This window comes from Drosophila erecta, unplaced genomic scaffold, assembly GCF_003286155.1.
Source record: "Drosophila erecta strain 14021-0224.00,06,07 unplaced genomic scaffold, DereRS2 tig00000055-arrow-pilon, whole genome shotgun sequence".
Taxonomy (NCBI): domain Eukaryota; kingdom Metazoa; phylum Arthropoda; class Insecta; order Diptera; family Drosophilidae; genus Drosophila; species Drosophila erecta.
Genome location: NW_020825200.1, coordinates 13895243 through 13917380, shown reverse-complemented (window position 1 = coordinate 13917380; position 22138 = coordinate 13895243). Strand labels below are relative to the sequence as shown.

At 45.2% G+C, this 22138-nt stretch overlaps 5 protein-coding genes across 23 annotated transcripts; 2 read left to right on the top strand and 3 right to left on the bottom strand.

The window, feature by feature from the left end:
* The first annotated feature begins 225 nt into the window (after nt 1-225).
* On the top strand, nt 226-1216 carry LOC6541638. The gene is made up of 3 exons (XM_001969782.3): nt 226-397; nt 448-563; nt 638-1216. The coding sequence occupies exons 1-3, from the start codon at nt 349-351 to the stop codon at nt 1136-1138; spliced, it is 666 nt and encodes a 221-aa protein (XP_001969818.1). The 5' UTR covers nt 226-348; the 3' UTR covers nt 1139-1216.
* Nucleotides 1217-1753: 537 nt separating this feature from the next.
* LOC6541639 lies at nt 1754-2806 on the top strand. Its single transcript, XM_026979013.1, has 6 exons — nt 1754-1827; nt 1885-1941; nt 2011-2055; nt 2114-2146; nt 2205-2261; nt 2331-2806. Coding segments are annotated over exons 1-6 (639 nt in total). The 5' UTR covers nt 1754-1825; the 3' UTR covers nt 2776-2806.
* Nucleotides 2807-2916: 110 nt separating this feature from the next.
* On the bottom strand, nt 2917-4245 carry LOC6541822 (tetraspanin-3). Its single transcript, XM_001969780.3, has 3 exons — nt 3433-4245; nt 3195-3302; nt 2917-3138 (listed from the first exon to the last, which is right to left on the bottom strand). The coding sequence occupies exons 1-3, from the start codon at nt 4177-4179 to the stop codon at nt 3040-3042; spliced, it is 954 nt and encodes a 317-aa protein (XP_001969816.3). The 5' UTR covers nt 4180-4245; the 3' UTR covers nt 2917-3039.
* A 156-nt stretch (nt 4246-4401) lies between these two features.
* On the bottom strand, nt 4402-6142 carry LOC6541323. The gene is made up of 2 exons (XM_001969779.3): nt 5901-6142; nt 4402-5838 (listed from the first exon to the last, which is right to left on the bottom strand). The coding sequence occupies exons 1-2, from the start codon at nt 5920-5922 to the stop codon at nt 4532-4534; spliced, it is 1329 nt and encodes a 442-aa protein (XP_001969815.1). The 5' UTR covers nt 5923-6142; the 3' UTR covers nt 4402-4531.
* A 927-nt stretch (nt 6143-7069) lies between these two features.
* LOC6542557 (gastrula zinc finger protein XlCGF57.1) lies at nt 7070-21362 on the bottom strand. Of its 19 annotated transcripts, none has more exons than XM_026979576.1 (8): nt 20992-21359; nt 18076-18188; nt 15676-15788; nt 14177-15565; nt 12070-12237; nt 10568-11308; nt 9699-9911; nt 7070-9611 (listed from the first exon to the last, which is right to left on the bottom strand). In XM_026979576.1, exons 4-8 carry the CDS (start codon nt 15324-15326, stop codon nt 8998-9000), a joined length of 2886 nt encoding a protein of 961 aa, XP_026835377.1. In that variant the 5' UTR covers nt 15327-15565; nt 15676-15788; nt 18076-18188; nt 20992-21359; the 3' UTR covers nt 7070-8997. The 19 variants fall into 19 exon arrangements, with proteins under 19 accessions (XP_026835377.1, XP_026835388.1, XP_026835389.1 ...); XM_026979587.1 differs by having other exon boundaries at nt 10568-11305; XM_026979588.1 differs by having other exon boundaries at nt 14261-15565.
* Between the last annotated feature and the right edge of the window lie 776 nt (nt 21363-22138).

Genomic DNA, 22138 nt, shown 5'->3' with positions numbered 1-22138 from the left:
TTCTGCATATTTTTTTAAGGCATTTCGGTTGAGTTACTTCGAAAAATGGACTTGAATTTTATCAATTAACATCATAAATCATAACATAACATCATAACTTTTTCTAAACCTTACCATTTAAAAAAAAAACATATTTTCTCAAAAACACTTTTCTTAATTTTACATACAAAAAGTTTTCGCACCATCTCTAAGTGTGACCATCACCGGGGATCATAACTTAACTATCGATATGGCGCTTTATATACGATTTCAGTCCGGCGAAAAGTTCCGTTAGGAGCAAGAACAAGAGCGAGAGCATTGTAACCAAATAATATTGCTCCAAAAGTTGTTGTCTCTGTCCCAATAAAAATGGAGTTACGCAGCCGAACGAACAGGAGACTAGTGGACTTCCTTAAAAGTAAGATATCCAATATTAGTGGTACTTAATACTACTAACTATTTGCGCAGGCGCCGGCGTTTACGAGGAGGGCATGGACATCGAGGAAATGACCGAGTTGGCCAGTGTCGTGCAGCAATCTGCTAGTATCAGTCCCCAGGACGACGATCTGGAAAGGGCTCTGCAGGTGGGAGGACTATTAAATGATTAATAATGAATAGTAACTAACTTGCGTTGGGTGATCCTCGTTGATTTTGGCAGGAGAGCGAGCTGGAGTTTTTGACCTCGCACCCTAGTGCCTTGCACAATTCCACGATGATCATATCGCCACAAATGGCCAGGAGAAATCCCTCAGACATGGACAGTCCGAGCGAACCGATCCGCATAACTTTTCGGGCTTTGGTGCATCACGCCATGGACTGGGATCCCACCTCTGAGCATCGAATTCCAGATCGGAAACGAAGTGCCGCGGACAACAACCAAATTGCCGAAGTGGGCGGCAAACGTTCCAGGTCATCGGCTATCACCATTGGCCAGACTCCGGAGGAGGAGCACCACCAAGCCGATGTCACACCCGTCATCCCGGGCAACGAGGGCGCGGAAGGCGACTCCGGCGTCAGCTGGGAGGAGGTATCTCTGTCCACCGCCAGCGAGAGCAGCACTCTCCCTTCCATCGGTGAAATGCCCGATCGCCATTTAATTAGCACCAGCAGTGTCGCCGTTTCGGATTTCTCGGATGTCAATGAAATTAGCCGGGAGTAGTCTGTTCTTGCCAATGTTCTGTGTGTATGTTTGCGAATCGAATTCAGCTAAGATTTTACAATGTTTTTGGCCTCACCATGTCTTAAAGAAGAGTACTCGAATATGTTACCTATATGTCTCATTAAAGGATTGAATTATTGCCCTAAAAGTCAAGCAGAACAGCATTTGGTTACTCGAATTTTCTATTTCAAAATACTCGTACATATGCGGTTCCTTAAGACCTATGGATTGTAAAGTTCCCAAAGAAGCAACACCCAATATTTGAGAACATTTCCAAAACATTTAGCCTACATAGCTGTTTTCAAATAGCGTTAATTGGCGTTTGAAAGTAAAAATGCAAATCAAATTAATGGTTTCACCTCACATACATACAAATGTACATATGTATGCACACGGAAGTTAAATTAAGTCTGTTGTCCAACACTGGCACGTCTTTTTCCTATAATAAAAACTTTTTATGTGTTGTAGCAATTTTATGTGGAAATTGATCAGAATCGACAGTTTTGGTTAATTTATAAGATGTCAATAACTATGATTTCAGGTAAATTTTACATATATACAAGTTCCAGAACATTTCATTAATCAACACTAAAGTACGAACTGAACATTTCTGGGAGTGGACACACTGTTCGCACGGCTTTCTAAATTGTCATTGTGCAGGAGCTAGACATTGAGCATTTGTGAAAAATGTAATTAAAATCGAAGCAGTGGATATAGGAAATATATTAATCGGTTCTTCATTGCAGGTCCCTACCAAAGATTCCTCACATTGTGGGCGATGATGATGAATCTCAAGGAGCTTTGTAAGCCTTCGTTGATCTTGATTTAAACGCACTTATATATTTTTTCTTTGTATCCATGTATGTAAATAGGAAAAGTGCTCCAGAAAGTGACGAGAATACCAACGAGTCTTCTATGTAAGTCTCTCGTTATGTAAAGTTTTGATAGTATATTTACAACTTACTCTATAACTAGGGAAAGCGAACAAGATGACGACAACGAAGATGAGTAAGTACCCACAAAGTTATTAGGCAAATTAGTTTTTTGCTCATTTTCGAACTTTTAGAATGGATCTGGATGATGTGGACTGGTCCCCATATGTCACTTATGAGGCGGGCGCACCGTAAGTTAAATACATATGTATATGTACATAATGTCAAACAAAGATTAACACATTTGTGTTTCTCCACAGAAGACGTCCTTACAATACATTGAAGATCACCGAAATTACCGAGGTACCAAGAAATGCAGTGGAAAACTCGCCCTCGCCTAAAATGGATCTTCTGAAGCCGGAGACTTCGGAGTCCCACTGCCTGGGAGTCCGCAAGCGTCTCATCATCTCTCGCGCCAATTATGCCCCATCAGAAACTATTGGAGCTCGCGTTTCCAGACGTAGCAGGGGCAGCTGGGCAGCATACAGCCATAGCATCCTCACTGCGCCCGAAACTTCGGATGATACCACTTCGGTATTACCAGATGAGCTGGCCAAGCCCCGGGATGTCACCGAGTTCTTCCATCGGATTTCTGTTGGTCTCGTCGAGCAACGCGTCTGCTTGAAGCCTTTCTTGGACTTGCGCAAACGGATCGCTCTTATGGTGACCCAGACCTTAAAGGAATCTAAGAGGATGAGCAAGTAATTCATGTGCATCTATGCTTACAACAGCCATGTAAAAGCCACTTTATAAAGTTATAAAATGGAAATGGAAAATGGTTGCTAACGCTTTAGTTGTTCACTTCAAACAGTAAAAATATATAATGTTTTGCATTCACGACCATCTCATGCATAAAGTTACTGAGTAGAAAAACCAGTACATAAATTTAACCGAAATCCGGAAATTTAACTAAATGAATACAAAATATAAAAGCAAAATGAAACACAAAATTAATATCCACACTGATCGTCATTGATCGGGGCAATCGCAATAGTTGATATCGGGCACGTTGTCGGAAACCAGATCATCCTCGGCAATTGTCACACAGCGCACGTTGCAGGGATATTTCTGGGGGATCGACTGATTTAGGTGCTATCGATGGATAGTAAAGATGTGTAACCCACCACCACGACCAAAGGATGTCCATCATCGTCCGTGAGTCCCACATTATCGCAGCCATCTCCCTCATTCTGGCGGTGAACTATGAACTTGGTCATACAACAAAGCATGATCTAAAAGAGGATTGTTGACTTATGCATATGGTAGCAATCTTTGTATGAAGATAACTCCAAAAAGGTTTATATAACTTTTTGGTCGGATTCCCCGTTCCCCATATTCCGCTGTCAATTACAAAGTACTCACCAGGAACTTAAGAGCCAGGACCCATAGGGCCAGCAGGATATAAAAGAAGTTCCACACCGCACTAACGAACACCGGCAAGCAGCCGTTCGCATGGATGGAGTCCACGGTGAGAGCGGGAAAAGGCTGCCGGCTGCCGATGGGTTGCCCCTCACCGGGCAGGAAGTTGTTGAAGCAGCTGTCGCAGGAGCGCTTGCAGCAGGCGAAGGGTGCCAGGACCATCGACGAGCAGTTGTTCTCCCGGCGCGGCATCCACTCCGCGTTCATCCAGTCCTTGTAGCCATGCACACCGCAGCACTCCTTGTGCCACTGCAGTCCGTCCCACAGGAGTTTCCACTCGGGACACGTATAGTACATGTCGATGCCCCGGGTCAGCGAGGTGTCCGCCGCATTCTCGAGGACATCGGCACCCCGGTAAAGGTTCCAAGCGCACCCGAAACCGGAGGCAATGATTACGCAGGAGTAGAAGGCCCACACGGATAGCAAGAGGCGAATGTTGGGCGTGCAACGTCGCCTCCAAATGCGCCTCCACATGGCAATGCTACAGAGGAAGGTCACCACTAGCTGGGCCCCAAACACGTAGATCCCAAACAGATAGCCGTAGATCAGGCGGCACTCGATCTCCGACAAATAGCTGGTGAACACGGCGTGGTAGTAGGCGGTCACCGCCAGGATCAGCAGTCCGATCACGGCCTCGGTTATTAGCAGCAGGTGGAGGTAGACGGAGGCTCGGCGGAAGGGCTGGCGCATTTGGTCATCCTCGTGGGCATCGGTCCAAAGTTTGGCTTGTCGACGAGGCTTCAGCTCTGAACTCGAATTTCATTTGGATTGACGCTGAATGCAAGGACTTACATGTTTGGATTTTAAAATTTAAAACTTGTACTTAAACCATAGTTTTAATTACCAAAGATATTCAAGCTAATAATGCGTACTTTAAGGTAATATGCAAACCGTGTTGGAAATGTATTTACATCTTTTTATTTGGTATGCAATGGATAAATGAACATCTTAATTATATTTCAGTTTAAAACTTTTTAATTTGCAGCTTGATCAGTTGGAGCATATCCCAGACATAGTCTTCCATCTATCATGGGACAGTGGGTCACCGGACAAAGCAAAACTTGAGGACGCCAGACGAGTAGTCCATATTGGGTCCGATCCGTTTTGCATCCACCTTTAACAGCTTTACGTTGTCCAGGCAGCGCGGACTCTGTACTATTTCCGGATTGATATCGCTATGCCGGATCCACAACTCTAGGGGGCGAGTGCGCCACCTTTGCTTGGCCAAAATGGCAATACAGCTCCAGACGAAGGACTCTCCATGGCAACGGGATCGCGTGATGTCGAGCACTCGCAGCTGTCGACAATTGATCGCGAACTCCAGCAGGCCCAAAGGACTCTCCAACTGATAGCCACACAAATGAAGTTCGGTTAGCTCGCGCAGTTGACTTGCGAGTTGCCGCAGCATCTGATCCTCCAGACACTGCAGGCGATCGCCGTCCTCCTCCTCCGGCTGGCCATGCAGCTCCAGACGCGTCAACTGCCTGAGATTACCCAGCTCCCTGAAGAATCTGCCATAATCGTGGAAAACTCCACTGAAACGAAAGCCCTCAATAAGTCTGACTGCTCCGGGAGGACTTGTGGGACGAGCTATCCTCGATAGCACATCGAAGACAAAGTTCTTGGAGTAAATCGACAGCTTACGCAGGTGTGGCAATCTCAGTAGTTGCTGCGTAATATCCGACTCCATGCACAGGTGATAATCCGCAATCTTGATATGCTCCAATGTGGGACAGAGCTGCAGATCCACAAGATCACAGCAGTTCACCTCGTCACAGTCCTCCATTATATCAAATTTGCGCAGTCTCAGCTGGCGGAAAATGTCCCTAAAGTGCTGCGATTCCAGAAACTGGCAATCGTCCAGGCGGAGATCGGTGAGGTGTTCCAGGTCGCATAGGTACTTCCCGGTGATTTGGCAGCCTCTAAGTGTGAGGCTCTTCAGATGGGGAAATACCCGGTGCAGCAGTCGCACATCCTCGTCCACAAAGCGAACGCGTCCCCGTCGATGTCCATTGCCCAACCACTCCAAGGAGTGAATCCTCTCCAGGGTGTGGCTACTAAGCACCCGCAGCCGGCGGACATCCAACTGCTGGCAGCTCAGGCGCTGCATGTGCGGAGCCAGGGCCAAAATGAAAGCCTCAAATTGTCGGGAACTGGCGCCCGAGCGTCCGAACATCTCGTTCTGCAGGACAACGTTGCGAACCCGGGTCCTCCAGAGCATCTGCACTATGCTCTCCAGGCGCCTGTTCAACCTGCCGATCTGGAACTGCTGGTAAACGTTCAGCTGGCGGATGATCAACGCCAGGACATCGTCATTCAGCTGGAGCAGCGAGGCTGCTGCAGTGGGTTCTAAAATGTTGAAGGACGATCATCAAGGTTATAGTTCCTTTTGTTTATGGCCAATTCCTTACCTGTATCGCCTGCGGACGTCATCTGCGGTGTGTTCTCGATCGTGGTGCTTGGAATACTAACGAATTCGTGCCATTGCCGCGGTCAGTCCGGTGCTACCTAGTCCGAAGGTCATTTAGGGGTGGGTTTCCAGGCAAATCGGGCGGAATTCGCGCTACCTAAATGACTTATCCTTTTGGAGATGGGAAAACAAAACGATAGTTTTCGAAGTAGCTCAGCGACATCAAATCCTTAGGACTTCCAAAATAAATCATTATTAAATAAGTTGATCTTCTCAAGGGTTAACACGCAGTTTTAAGCCCAGATACCAGCTGAAAATATATTTAATAGGGTTTAGTTTTTATGCTTATGCTGCGCGTTTTGCTGCTCATTTATTTGTTTTGTTTAGTGCTTACTACTTCATAAATTTTAATTACATTTTACTCGTAACTTGTACAATATATACTATATATATATATATTTCATTTGTTGTCCAATTTCTGTCGTATAGGCATATATATTTTAGGTATATATAGTGTTGTATTGTATCTGATTTATAGTACATTATTGTTTCTATTTAGTATTGTTACTGTTTGTTGCTTTTAATGTTTACGTTAATTGGGGCGTTCCAAGCGTTTTCTTCAGCTTCTGTTAATTTCTCCTAGGAAACATTTTCAGCGCTATCCCAGCGGTTTATCATTAAGGTTAATGGGTGTGTGTCTGTCGATCAGTGAGTGTGGGTTGGAGAAAGTTACCTCTATTCTCACGGCTTGCACTACGCAACTTACAAGTAAAATATTTCGTTTGTTCATTAATATTGCAACACAAGTGTATTTTCTCCTTAAACTTGCCTTTCGCGTACTACACATACATATCCGTTATATATTAGTCAATAATCGTACAATAATATATATCTCTATATGCACTCTATATACTGCGCTCTATACACATCACCAAAAATCCAAAAACACCCAAAACTAACACGGATACTCAACTACATAATTATAGATGTGTGATATTGTGTGTTTGCGACTTCGAAAACAAGAATTTTCAGTGTGAGTGCAAAATACATGCACATCAATATTTTTTTACAATTTTCAATTGTTCCCTGCATTCTAAGTGTATTCAAAATGTGCACTTTGCTGCGATGACCGTGAATAAACTGAAATACGTTAAATAAAACCAAGTTGTGTCTTCGAATGGTTAAACAAACAGTTTTACATTTTCCGTTTATTCGTGTACAGTTACAGTTTGTTAAATTAAATTAAAATTGTATTTTAAGCATTTAATTCTTGGTAATTAAATGTATAAAATGTTGCATTTAAAAGGAAGCATAATGTGTGGGTCGTGTGTCTGTCAGTTTGTCTGTGTATTGTGTGTATTCTTACTAAATTATTAAACTTTGACTCGTGTTTAATATATTTTTTTAGATTTCCATTTTTTGTTGTAAAATTTAAAGCAGATATGTTGTTGCTTGTGGCGCTTGGGGCTTTCTCGTTAATTGTCTCACTTTCTTCTAACTTTTTCTTAATGTTTGTTTGTTGTTTTCAACACAAGCACAGTTAAGGGTTATAATTAATTTTAGAGTTGTGCCTAGTCGTATATATGTATATGTATGGTTGTTGTTGTTGTTGCTTGTTAACTTTAATAGTGGGGTAATAACTTGTTGTTATAGGTTTAGTATTCATATATCATAATCGTAATTGTAATTGTAATCATAATGATTGGGCGACGCGCCCAACTAAAAACTACTCGCTTTCCCCATGCGGGAACTCGCTTCTCCATTCCTCCGATCAGTGTTTTCAATTGTTACTTTTAGTAGTTCAACTAACATTAAATATAATAACTTGTTTGTTTAATCCCTTTTCATTATCTCGTTAGTTGGGTCTGCCGTTATGCTGCTTCCGTTTCCGCTGTCATATAATAATATATATCTCGTATTCATCACAGCCCAACATTCAGGGCTTGATATATTGTAAACTGGGTTAAGGACTACACTTGGCCAATATATGTGAAAGTTTTCGCGCGTTTGCTCGATATCAATGTTCCTCCTTGGAAAATGCAAAAATAATACAATTGTGATAATAATTTTCGATAGATTTCCAAGGGTCTTGTTGCGTGTTATTTACAAACTATAAGTATATATTATAATTGTATGCCTATGCAAATCTGCATATGTTTATGTATGATGAGGATGCTTTCTATGAATGTCGCTCCATATGGGTATAATCATAACTTAGTCAAAACACAATAAAAATACAAGATGGTGCGCTTTCGCTGGTTACGGCAACAAAAACCCCCTTCTTATAGTGTCTAGCGAGAAAATTGTCTGAGTCCGATTGGTTCCTGTATCCGTTGGATTCACTGAGCGCAGCTTAGGAACAACTGGATGTTACAAAAACCCTATCAATTGACCCAAACAAAATCACGCGCCGCCTGGCACACATTTCAAAAATGTAGAAAACACGTGAATAAAATTAGACGCTAAGCGCCTAAGCATTAAAGATACACAAAAAGAGAGATACCAAGAACAAACTATGAGATGATTCGTATTGCACGTTAAAGCTGGCGGCGGCAGACTAGTTGAGAAGTGTTTAGTTCACTTGCGATTGGGCATAGCTTAATGAGTTCCTAGGGTGATTTGATTTTAAATTGTTGTTTAGAAGATTTTACGAATACAAATATAATTAGTTGCCAACAAAATATTAAATTAACATCACTTGGATTTCACGTTTTAGAAGCCAGGACATTTGAACGACAAAACGGAACGATTTCGTCCTAAAAGTAATATTTTACTACCCACGCTTGCTTTAAAAATCGTCACAACCTAGGAACCCAGCATACCGCCACGCTTGGGGCCACAGATCTGCGTAACCAGCGCGCTGCTAAAACTATTGTACATACAACTAGCTGCTTATATGGGGTGCGCTTGTTATGGTGTGTGTCCTATTTAGAGAAGTCGCGTCAGCTCGGCTCACTAGCACTGGCTCACTGGTGGCACGCTTGCCTTCACCACGCCGCTTGCGACGACGCAGTGGCCGCTGTGGCAGCTATTGAGGTGCTGGTCGTGCTGCTGGAGTGGGCTGTGGTGGGAGTGTAGCCGTGCAGGAGGGGCTACTGTTAGTAAACAACCGGGTGCTGTTCCACGTTCGCAGGCAAATGCTGCAGCTGGATGGCGGCGCGTGCTAGAGCACCTGGGTCACTGATCAAGGCGATGGGCGGCGGCTGCTGTTGCTGCTGCGGTGGCGGGGCCTGTGGATGACCCTGCTGCTGCTGCTGGTGATGCTGCTGCTGTTGTTGCTGCTGGTGTTGCTGTTGCTGCTGCTGACGATGCTGCTCCTGCTGATGATGGTGAGCCGCCTGTTGGATGGACAACTGAAGCAGTTGTTGCTGCTGCTGCAATTGCTGTTGCTGCTGCTGATGAGCAGCCACCGCAGCCTGCTGCTGATGCTGGGCGGCCACTTGTTGCTGATGCTGCTGATGTGCAGCAGCCGCCTGTTGCTGAGCTGCTTGCTGTTGGGCAGCAGCGGCGGCTGCAGCCTGTTGCTGCGCAGCTGCTGCAGCGGCTTGCTGCTTCTGCGACTGCTGTTGGGCAGCCGCATTATGTGAGATGAGCGTGGAGGTAACCAGAGGCACCAGACCCGGAGTTAACTGGACCGCACCGGCTCCGCCCGCCGCTCCCGCCGTGATCTGCTGGATGGTGTGCATCGTGGTGGTCGCCGAGTGATGGGGTACTGAAACGGTAGGAGGACCGGTTAAGTTGGGCGACTTGGGCACGGGGAGACTCGCTTGCGCTAGCGCAGTCGTGTTTGCCGACTCACTTATGATCGGTTTCACTTCCTGCTTGACTTGCGTCAGCACACCAGCCGGTATTTGCGGATGCGGATGCACGGGTGGTGGCGGCATCATAGCATCCGGGTGATTCATCTTCATGTGGCGCTTCAAATTGCCGCGCTCGACGAACGCCTTGCTGCACAGTGTGCACGCGTGTGGTTTCTCACCCGAATGGGAGCGCATGTGCGAGACCAAGTGACCTGCGAAACGGACAATGGAAGCGACATGAAGATCTGATCGTCGGGGATCTTGAATTTCGAAAACGGCTCAGGTAAGTTTTGGGTTCTTGCTCTCACAGTCGTTGTCGGCATGCAAATTAGGCATAAGAGGTTAGTCTAGTCATATTTGGTGTTACCAAGGAACTGAAGTCCTACACATTGATGGAAGAAATCTGATAGGTATTTAAAACAACCACTTTAGCCCTGATCTTAAGATGTACTTGTTGTAGTAGTGTTTAATCGGCAACTGTATAGCACAATATGTAAATTTTAAAATGTTATCAAAGACATAAACAAATTCCTTTCAATATGGATATTCTATTTGTATAATTGTTTTTCTTTACTGTTCAATTAAAGAAGGCCCCAATATTATTATAATAAAACATCAACCTAGTGTAAGTATATCAGTCTTTTAACTAATTTTGTTTTGGTTTCTGACTTGACTTGACCCCCAAAAACGACAATTGAAGGCTGTGAAAGCAATTCCCACAACAGCAACTGGAGGGCAGGATTGGGATTAAGGTTTTTGGATTATGACTGTAGCTGGAGCTGGGGCTGGGACACTATGCTGACGCCACGCCACGCGTGCCTCCACTGGATGCATGCAACGCACAGCAACAATCATAGAGCTCACTCACCTTTGCAGATGAAGTTCTTGGGGCACTTCTCGCAGGCGAATGGCCGCTCCATCTCCTGGCCCTTGGTATGGCTGCGTTGATGGAAGAGCAGATTGCCCTTGAGCGGGAACGATTTGCCGCAAGTCTCGCAGGTGAAGGGCCGGTCACCGGTGTGGCAACGCGACATGTGGTTGATCAGGTGCTCCTTGCGCGTAAACGGCTTGTTGCAGACGTTGCAGCAATGCGGATTGTCGCTCGAATGCTGGCGCATGTGATTGTTGAGGTGCTCCTTCCGCGTAAACGTCTTCTGGCAGTACTCGCACTTGTGCGGCGAGTCGCCCGTGTGCAGGCGCACATGGTTCGTCAGGTGCTCCTTCCGCGTGAAGGTCTTCTTGCAGTAGGAGCAGCGGTGCGGGGAGTCGCCCGTGTGCTGGCGCACATGGTTCGTCAGGTGCTCCTTGCGCGTGAACGTCTTGGTGCAGTACGTGCACTTGTGCGGCGACTCGCCTGTATGTTGCCGTACATGATTAACCATGTGATCTTTGCGCGTGAACGCTTTCGTGCAGTACGTGCACTTGAACGGTGTCTCACCCGTGTGCTGGCGTATGTGGTTGACCAGGTGCTCCTTGCGCGTGAACGTCTTCATGCAGTAGGAGCAGCGGTGTGGCGACTCTCCCGTGTGCTGGCGCACGTGGTTAAGCAAGTGCTCCTTGCGCGTAAACGTCTTGGAGCAGAAGTCGCACCGGTGCGGCGTCTCGCCTGCTTGCGTGGCAAATGTGTGTGTGTCGCGCGAATGGGACGAGAAAATGTTTAGAGATTAGTAATCATCGCCTTGGAACAAGGGGGCGGTCATGGTTTGGGCTGGCAAGTTGCGGGTCACTGGACACCTGGCGCGTTTTGGTTTTTTGTGATGTTTCTCCTCTAGGCGACGGGGGAAATCGTGTGTTCACTGTCTCCGCGATCTGTATTTCGGGAACACTAACTTCAAAAACAAACCATGGATCTGAACCTTGAGGCCGATTCAATAACCAATTGAAGGGATTAAAAGCTAAAATCAACTTTTAAATACAAAAATCGGAATAAACAAAAGAATTTAAAAATTTGGTGACTTCTAGATTAAGTCTTATCAAAACATATTTTATACAGTGTACCAACGTTTGCAAGCCTACGCTGTAAATGACTATTAAAACACACAATTGCTGTAAGGAATTCAAAGACTACATTCTAAATGTAACGTAAGCTGCATTTGTATAGATAATCTCTTAAAGAATCGAGAATAGTGCCGACTTAAAGGGATGTTAGGTAAATATGGAAAAGTTATTGATCCACGAATAACAGTGGAGTGCAACTAGCTTTGACCCCAATCCTAGCGAGAGTTCGTTATCGCTGCGCCGCCAAGTGTCTGTGTATACAAGGTTTTCATGTGTCGTGGACTGTAGCTGGAGGCTGGGCGGAGTGGTGGGTAGGATTCGACCGAAATCGAGGAACAGGAAGCGGGCTTACGATTCGTTTTGTCTCTTTACCTGTATGCCAAAGTATGTGATTGGTGAAGTGCTCCTTGCGGCTAAAGCTCTTGCCGCAGATCTCGCAACGGAACGGCGTCTCGTTGGTGTGGGATCGCATATGGTTGGCTAGGTGCTCCTTGCGCGTGTATTTCTTGCCGCAGACATCGCACTGGTGCGGCGTTTGACCTGGATTTGTGGGAGAGGGTAGCAGAACAGAACGGAATTGTTGTATATAGGGAATGGCGTTTGATCTCGTTCGACAAGACAAAATCGCATTCGTTAGCGCAAGCATTTTCTTTTTTCTCGCTCAACTCGAATCAGCGGCCATTTCTCCACGAGGATCTTTGCGGAAGCCCATTGGAGAAATGTTGGCGAATCGGAGAAAAAACAAAATTTCAGATCCCCCGACCCATCCTCGCGCACCGCTCAGACTTTTAATTTTTTATTTTTTTGGTAGTTTAGTGGTTGGGTGGCTGCGTGGGTGGGTGGGTTTTTTCGTTCGTATGAAAAATCTTTTCTTCGTTTTTTTTCTGTTTGGTGTGAAACTGGCCGTGGCTTGCGTTGTTGTGGTTTCGAACGAACGAAGCGAACGGAGGCTGCTGGCTCGGGCATATGGACGTGGGCGTGGTGGTGTCAGATGTGGTGTGGATTGTATGTGGTGTGGATGTTCATTGGATGTGTGTTTTGTTTTGTGTGTGCCTGTCAACTCTGCTTCTACTCAATGCTGGTCCTCAGGATGCTGTTCTTTTTTTGTTTTCGCAATTCATTTTTTTTAGATTTTTGTGCGGAACGTGGGGTTCCAGAAGAAAGTATCGCCAAAGATCTAAAGTTAAGGTAGGTATCTAAGCCTACATAGCAGATATTTATGCAGGTGAGCTGGGATGTGTGTGTTGTGTTTCTTGTGTTGTGTGTGATCCAATTGCTTTCGTGTGATCGAGTGTTAAATGTCGCAGTTACACAGAGACGTTGGCAATCGACAAGCAGCAACAACGAACTTTTCTTAGCTTTTCTTTACTTTCTTGACTTTTCTTTGCTTTGGACACCCTGTTCGACAGCAGAGAGAGCGTAGACAAAGTTGCACAGGCATTAAATATCGAATCGAATCGGGAGTGAAGGATTGGACTTGGACTTGGAGTGATGGAGTGGAGCGAGCACTGGATGAAGTGTTTGGATTGGTGGTGCATGTGAGCATGATTTAGATTGGTGAAGCTGGGGATGTGTGATGCAGAGATCATGGTTGGGGGGAAATGGAGCGGTATGAGCGAGTGAGCGTGTTTTCTTTTAATTTTGTAGCGGGATTAGGCGAGGAGCGTTCTCCAATTCTCTGGAGATTCGCTCGCTTGAAGCGTTAGTTGACACAGAGAAAAAAATCAGAACAATATCTATACCAAAGTTCGTGAGATTCAAAAGCAATAGCTTCAGCGCCATAAGGTATGCAAATACTGACTTTATGAAACCCTAAAATACAAAATTTCTTTGTTTCTGAACTGATGATTTGCAATACTATCCTTAGAATGTTATATCATTTCAAACATGAAGAATTAAAAGGAATTCATGCGGTTCTAGTGTGAGTATACATCAAGGAATTTGGAAAACATATCTAAGATGTTTTAAACGAAATGAAATTTGGATTTTGACACTTTCTGAAAGTGACTTTCTTTTGGCCAGGAAATGACCAAATTAATGACCAATTTGAGTTTATGTTTTTTCTCTCTGTGTGAGTACAGTGGGCGGGGCTGTGGGAGTTGGCGGGTAGAAGAAGCACAAGCGATGAGCGAGATAGAAGTGTATGAGAGAGTGGGTGGAAGAAGACGTAGGACGCACGATGAAGTTTGTATATATTTTTTGCGGTGCTTGTTGTCAATTCTTTTTGATTGGTTTGGTTGGTTGGTTGAATTTTTGATTTGGTTCTTGGTTGGTTTGGTTGGTTGGTGTGATGTGGTGATGGCTGTTGTTGTTCTTGTACTCTATGGATAGAATTTGGTCTGACTGGAGTTGGTCTTGGAGTTGTTTTTTGTTTTTTTTTTTTTTGTTTTGGTATTTAGTTCTGAGAGAATCTGATCTGTCTTTTTGTTTTGGCGCTCGCCGCTCGCATTGTCCGCCCCCACCAATCAATCACACTCACCAGTGTGCCACATGTAGTGGTTAACATAGTGTTCCTTGCGCGTAAAGGACTTCTTACAAATATCGCAACGATGTGGCGTCTCACCCGTGTGTTTGCGCACATGGTTGACCATGTGCTCCTTGCGCGTGAACGTCTTGGCGCAGTACTGGCAACGGAAGGGCGTTTCGCCCGTGTGCGAGCGGAAGTGATTGTCCAGGTGCTCTTTGCGGGCAAAGGTCTTTTGGCAAATGGTGCAGGCGAACGGTTTGTCCGTCGAGTGCCGTTTCATGTGCCGCTCCAGGCTCGTATTGTTCGCGAACACATTGAAGCACACGATGCAGGTGAACATGGGCCCGCCAATGTGGATCTTGCCGTGGCGCGTCAAATCCTGCGACGTGGTGAACCCCTGGCCGCACACCTGGCACATGAACGGCTTCCGTTCGCTGTGGTAGCGCCGGTGCACGATCAGCTGGTACCGGAACTGGAACATCTTGCCGCAGATGTCGCAGACGTGCGTCCCCGTCGCAATGGGCGTACCGTCTGGCGCCAGCGCCACGTTTTGCCCGCCACCATTGCCGCCATTGCCGCTGCCGTCCACGCCATGAATGCCGCCCTCCATTTTAGGCATAAGCAACTCACCCGCCGTGGTCGTGGTGCCCCCACTGGTGGTGCTCCCGCCGCTGCTAGTCGAGCTGCTGGTCGTCGTCACCGTCACCTGCTGGCCCCCATTGCCGCTGGTGGCCGGCGGTAGTCCCCCCGCCGATGCAGCTGCCGCCGCGGCCGCTGCTGCATTCGCTGAGGCCATTACCGCTGCAACGGCAGCATTATTCGTGGACGCCGCTGCTGCGGCTGCCGCTGCACTCGCCGCATGGCTGGTGACCTGCGGCGGAAGCGGAGGAGGTGGTGGCAACTGGCCTCCGTGGGCCGCTGCTAATTGATGATTGACCACATCGCCGTGGATCTTGCCAAAGACTTCGTGGTATGTGAAGAGCTGGGAAATGTCCTCAATGTTCACCTTATACATTTCGATGCCGTGCGGCGGCTTGCCATCCTCTTTGTGCTCGGATTTAGGGAGCGGTGGTGGGCCGCCCAAGGTGATCGTTGTCCCACCAGTGGTCACAACAGGAGTTACTACTGATGGCACCGAGCTGGCAGCGCTCACGTGCTGCATTCTTGTGTCCAGATCCGGGCGATCGTTGTGGCGTTGCTCGTTCCCTGATTTCTATATCCTAATGATGTTCTTGTTGTTGTGTTGTTTATGGGAGTTATTGGTTTGTTCTTGTTGTTGTTGGGAGTAGTTGTTGTTGTTGCTGCTGTTCTTGGTTGTTGTATTTCATGTGTTGAAATGCTGCTGAGGAGCGCCTACATATTGCTGTTGTTGCTGCTGTCGACTGCTTTCGCTGAGCGTGGCTACAACAAACAAAAAATGCAAGTGGAAGGTGGAGGTGGTGTCACTTAATCTCTGGCTGCTCAGGTATTGTTCGAGGTCTTTCTTATCGACGCTGACGGGGGACAATTACCATGAAATTGCTGCTCTCGCTCTGGCTTCTGTGGGGATGATGGTGTGGCTGCTACTGTAACAGTTGATCCATGTGAGTGTGCAATTTGCGCACAACAAATCTGTTTTGTTCACCTGCAAATGGATGAAATTTATTGGAATCAAATCTATTGGCTGAGGAAAAGGAATATTGTTCATAAAGGTTCATCTGCGGGGATAGGATGTTACAAATATGCTGCCTACCCCAAGGCGTGGGCTCCGCAAAGCTCAATTCATCCTGACGAAAGGACTATCCATATGATATTCACCAGAAGAATCAGACAAAGATAAGCACACGGTCGAGGTGAACGTGTTGGTCTTGTGGCATTTTGACAGCATCCGGGGGCCGAAGGACATTACAGATTTGCAGTGTAAAGTGCGACCATTAAACTTGCAACAATGCAAATGTCATTAGCAAGTGCATATGTGTATGTGCACACAAGTACAGTTGAGCCCTAAACCCACACACACTTAAAGTAAACAATCATCAAGCAGGACTAATTTATGTAAAAAGATGTTGGGCAGCTAGCTCATCGTTTTATTGATTTCGCTTCTGGGCATTAAAAGTGATATAAATTGCCCATTAGCGGACCACAGGACTCACACACATACCCACACACCCATATTGCTATGTATGTCTTCATCACCGAAGGAAGAGAAAGAAGAAGAGGCCGCACAATGAAATAACTTTATATAAATTGTAAATGGCAAAAGGCAGCAAAACGAATGACAAGGGACACGAAAATGGGAGTGGAGCTGGAATTTGAGGCTGTTAAGTCGAGGGAGGGGCAGGATCCAGGATTTAGATATCCAATCAGAGAATGCAAGCAGAAGAGAATGAGCGCGCAAGGAGAGAGAGAGAGTGAGGGGGAGAGCCAAACGAGTTAGGGGCCGGGGGAGCTGATGTAAATATCAAGAAGTACAAATCGATTAAAGACAACGCATAAGTGTGTGCGTGTGTAGGAAAAACCGAGCTGCGAATTAAAGATGGATGAGAGAGTGCACGAGGGGAGCGAGCAGGGGGAGCTCCAATACAAGAGAGGAAGAGCGCGCGCATGAGCGGGAGAGGTGGGGAGTGTTTGCATAGGTCCTGGTTTCGCCCCTTTTCGCTAAGCGCTTTACAGTTACAGCTTACAGCTTACATGCTAAGCAAATGGTAGCCAGAGAGAGAAAGACAGGAGAGTGGAGGTGTGGAGCAGAGCTCCCCCGTGATTGCTCTCTCACACTCTCTTGTTTTTCTCGAGCAAATAATTCAGCAAACATCGAGGAGAGCGCAGAACGGGAGAAAGGACACTAAAAAGGGCGCCACTTTTAATGTGGTGAGGTAGGAATGTTTCATTGATGTGTGTGTGCAAATCTCCAAATACATATGTATGTCTTCCGCACGCACATATGAGTGTGTGTGTCTGCAAGTGCCCAGCCCGGGCAGAAACACAAAAAACAAAAAAAAAAGTGGGCGGGTTTCGTTTCGAGCATGTAAAGTGCTGATGAAGCCAAGCACAGAACGCAAGACAAATGGCCCAATCTGCAAAGGGGGTGGACCCCCCGCCCCCTATTAAGTAACTGTAACTCAAGCATCGCCACAAAACGAATTAATCGAGTGCAAACCACAAACGCAGGTCAAAAACCTTAGCACTTCGTCAACGGATCAAAAGTATTTTGAGGCAGCTACCGGCTATTCCCAATTCAATTTATCTAAGCATATCTTTAAAATAGCCTCAATGTTCCGTGCCATTGTACATCACTCTCTTCCAGATTAAAACTTCATAGATTTCTTCATGGAAAGATATTATACTCTTAATTCACTGAATCGCTCGCTCTTCTTTGAAAATAACATTATTTTGGTTCTATGAAGAAGTTTTCAGATTAATTACATAAAGCTAATAGTAGCAATCTGTAAACTTCTGAAAGCCCTTAGGCTTTAAAAGAAATTACAGAATTTATCAGGAATCTTATGATTATACCAGAATCCTTGGGATCGCTACAATAGACCGATGACATTGTTTTAAAAGTCTGAAGGACAAAATAAATTTGGAAGAGCAGAAGCTTGTTTAAATTGTCAGGAAAGCTCATCTGTTGATAAAGTAATATCCAGCTGCATTTATATGCTTCCTTATGGAAGCAAGACGAAATCGACACCATACAAGTTTAATTTGTATCTGTGAGATTGCCGTTCGAGCAGTTGCTATCTAGCGAATTAGGTTACTCGTTACGGAAGGGATTATAAATTTCGAAAACGCTTTTTTATACGAAAACACTGAGCCATATGGTCCAAAAACAAGAATGATCCGTATCAAATGGGGTTGAATAACCCCTTTGGGTGGTGAGCGGTAAAGTCACCCTGTATTTTGATGTGAAAGCAGCGGCAATTGAAATCACTTACCTCATGTGATTCTCTTCTTGGCCCGATTCCGCCGATTTTACTGGGGAGGCTCGCCAGGAGCGGACTTCAAGGTATATTTAGACGGATGCGGAGGTTCCTTTGGGGCGGGCCACCTGCAAGCAGAAACGAGAGGGGAGACATGGCAACAATAATAACCAGTGAGCAACAGTTTGTTTGCGGTGTTTATGTTTACGCGAAATATTCAAACGGCCCGCGGTACAGTCTTCCCCTTTTCCCTTTGCTTCCAGTTTCGGTTTCAGTTTTGGTTCCACTTCCACACACTCATACATTCATACTTGCATACGTGTGTGGGAAAAGCGGACAGGGGGGCGAAAGCAAATCAAGCGAAAATTTATTTGCAGTCAATATATGTATATGTACATACATGTGTATGCAAAAGTCACCAACACATTGAAACTAAGGCTGCGTCTGCGTGGAAAGAAGAGCAAAAATATTCTAACTCTAATTGGAAAGGGAATGGGAATTGGAATTGGTATCGGGGGGGTATTGCAAATTTTACATTTCCAACTATTCCAACTCGAAGCGAGCGGTGCTGTGCGGTTTCGATGCTAACAAATCAAATTAATTGTATCTATATCTAGAAGTGCTGTATGTGCGTGCATCTCCTCGGCCAGTCAGTCTTCTCTGCTTTTCTTCTAGATTCTAGACGGGGGGCCTCTCCTCGTTCTCTTCCTCTCCCCACTCTGCTTTGCTTTTGGCTGCCAGCAGGGAAAAAAGTTGTGTCTTTCTTGCCATGCCGCCTCCTCTTTGTTCCCTTCTTGCCCACTGCTTTTCGTGCACTTTTGTACACGGCTTTGCTTTTTTTTTTTTGTTATTCTCGTCTCGTTTCGTCTCTCTCTCTCTCTCTTGTCTGCATCTCTCCCTCTCTTTGCCTTACATTGTCTCTCATTATTCATTGAACGACAACGGCAACGACACCCCTTACCCCCTGGCCCAACAGCTACAACGTTTTGCACGAACGACGCTACGTACAATTCCCAGCCGCCTAAAGCGGAAAACCAATAAAAACGAATTGAATCGCAAAGCGTAAGTACAAAATAAAGCGAGGAGGCGAGACAGAAAAATGAAAGCTGAGAGAGCTGCTAACGAGCGAGCGAGAGAGCGCGAAACATAGAGGGGGAGAGAGAGAAGCGAGTACAGGCGGCGCGTCGATACAAGTTTTGCCTTTTGGCTCACATTCTATATGCCGAGATCCGAAACTCGAGTTATAGTTATAATTATTGCCGCTGCTGCCGCTTTTTATTTTTAATTTTGTTTGGCTGTCACTCAAATTTCGACCGAGAGAGCGGCGAATCGAATGGGAAAAAGGAAAAAGAGCGAGAGAGAGAGGAGGAGGCGGAGGATCGAGTTGGAGAGTCGTTCATCACATTTTCATTACAGCCAATTAGTGTGCATTTCATAATTGTTAAACAAAACACTCAGGCACACATCTAAGCACAATTGGAAAAGCCAAAGGAATCGGAATTGGGAGCTGCGTTCTAACATATGGCGGCGAAAAAAGTGCCAATTCGGAGAGCGCCACCGATCGCTTGAAGTGCTATAGTTAATAAATTTCAGAAAAATGCAACCCTGCGTTTCCCCTCTCCCTCTCGACAACTTGCAAGAATGACACGATGATGACGTTAATGGGAACTCTGTGGCTGTGGATGTGCGCAGCTCACATACACAAGCACACATAGATACTCTCGCACTCACAAACACCAATACACTGGCAGCAAAGTCGACCGCAAAGTCATTTGATTAAGAATTCTCGCATTCTTTTTGCATGCGAATTTCACAAATAAACACAATTGTTTCCAATCAACCCCGGTACTCTCCCCACTACCCTTCCTGCCCCACCCCCCCTAGCGGCTTTCCCCCCTCGTACAACACTGCAGTTTTTACAAGCTTTAAAAAGGTTGTTCGGTTCGTTCTTATGACGCCAGTATATGAAAATTTACTTGATATTGCAACGGTGGTGGTGGCGGGCACACTCTCCGGCGAATGTGTGTGTGTGTGTGTGCAACAGTAGTGGCAATCAGAATCGAAACGCCGCGCGGGTGAGAGGCGGTGGTGAACGGCGAACAGAGCAAAGCAAACTGAAAACTGAATGAGACGCGGAGGCAGCAGAAGGCGAGCAGGCAAAGGCGACCGATGTAAAAGTTCTTCGTGCGGCGCGTTCGGGCGGCAGCCGAAAGCACAAAAGTCCAGTGGGAGAGCCAGTGCAGCCGGGTTGACTTTGGCGAGGGTATCTATCGGTTCGACTCTAATTTTATAGTTATTTATTGAACATCTTAAATGTGGCAAGATAACTACGTACGTAGGTTGTCTGACTTTTTTTACGGTGTTTAATAATCAGCAATTATCTTCTTAAGTTCTGTTGCCATCCTTTATTTAGCCAAAAGCCTAATGGATTAACGCAGCTCTTACAAGTAATATTAAACGAATTATTAAATGTTCCCTCGGGAAAAAAAATGATTTCCTTATTAGACGAACACAAGTTTAACTACTTTTATTAATCAGAGCAGAAAAAGCCAAGTAACACCTGCACTTACTCCAATTACAAAAAGTGGCTAGAAAGAATCCAAACGGTCGGCACTAGCAAGAGGTGTGGAGGCAGCGAGAGAGCGTGAGCGAGTACGAGAGACACCGCAAGATACAGATACAATGCGTGCTCGAGCCCGCATGTGTGTGTATGTGTGTGTGTGTGCGTGCGATTGCGTTGTTCTTATTAACGATTCGCTGCCGCTGTCTCCGCCTCTCCCTCTCCCACCCGCAACCCCCTCTCGCAGAAGTGCTGCTTTTTCGGGGCTTGGGCACAAAAAGGCGGCAAAATGGTTAAGCACACAAATTCGACCGGGTCCAATTGGCCGATTTGAATATGAATGCGGAATCGCCAATTCGAATTGCACTCACCAGAGATAATGTTAGGTTTTATCCATAGAGCAGCGAGCTACCACTCCTTTTTCTGGTTGCAGCAGCGTCCCTTTTCAACAGACGCCGTTCCCGGATTGCTCAATGGCGATCTTGGTTTCGTGGCCCGATCTCGGATATCACTCTCCACTGATCACTGATCACATTGCGCGCACTGTACACTTGTGGTTGGCCATTTAATTAGAGCGGTGTCTTTATTTTCTTAACATTTATCGCGGATCCAGAGTTTTAGTTGCGGGCGGAAGAGCGAGAGAAGCAGTGTATAGAGCTGGAAGCAGTATCGATATGACATCGAAACATCGGGCCTGTCGGAATCGATAGTTCTTCAGCGCTGCAGTGTGACCGTGCCTTACTGGCATTGCAGCTTGGAAAAATACTAAAGGCACAAAAATACCGCATTAGAGATGGCACTCCGTCGATAGCTTTGCAAATTAAGGTTTTTGTTTTTGGTATTATTAATATAAGTATATAATATTTTATAATAATAATAATTAATATATTATAATATAATATTAAGTAATATTAAATAATACAAATAATTAGCTGCGTAAATATAATAAATCTTGAGGTGTAATTGAAATATAAACCAAGCTGGTTAGATATTATTTAATTAGAAGAGTTTTATTGCATATGCAATTTATAGTAACAAATTAAATATGTAACAAAACTTAAGAAAATCGCATAAAATGGTTTTATAATTTTTAAGTTTTTTCATTGGATTATACGACACATATTATAAGATTTTCAAAATAATTTCTGCAACATTTTTTTTTGGATGTCGTTTGGAAAATGTTTTTTGTCTAGAAAAATTAATTAATTAAATTAAATAATGACAAAACTTCAGAATTATATGATCGTAGTTTTGGCTACCAATGAACCCAACTAGATCTGAACAATACGTATATAAAAAAAGTGAGAGCAAGGAGGACTAGAAAGTCTATTTCTTTGATTTGCTTTTATTTAGCTTTATCGTAAAATAAATTACAAAATAAAATACATTTTGCATATAATTCGTATCCTTATATGTCTAGTACATTAATTTACTCACAAATCTTTTGGGTTAATATTGCGCTGTGCTCCTTCCAACTCTCGCTCGGATTTTGTTTGTTTTCCTAATGCTAAGAACCAA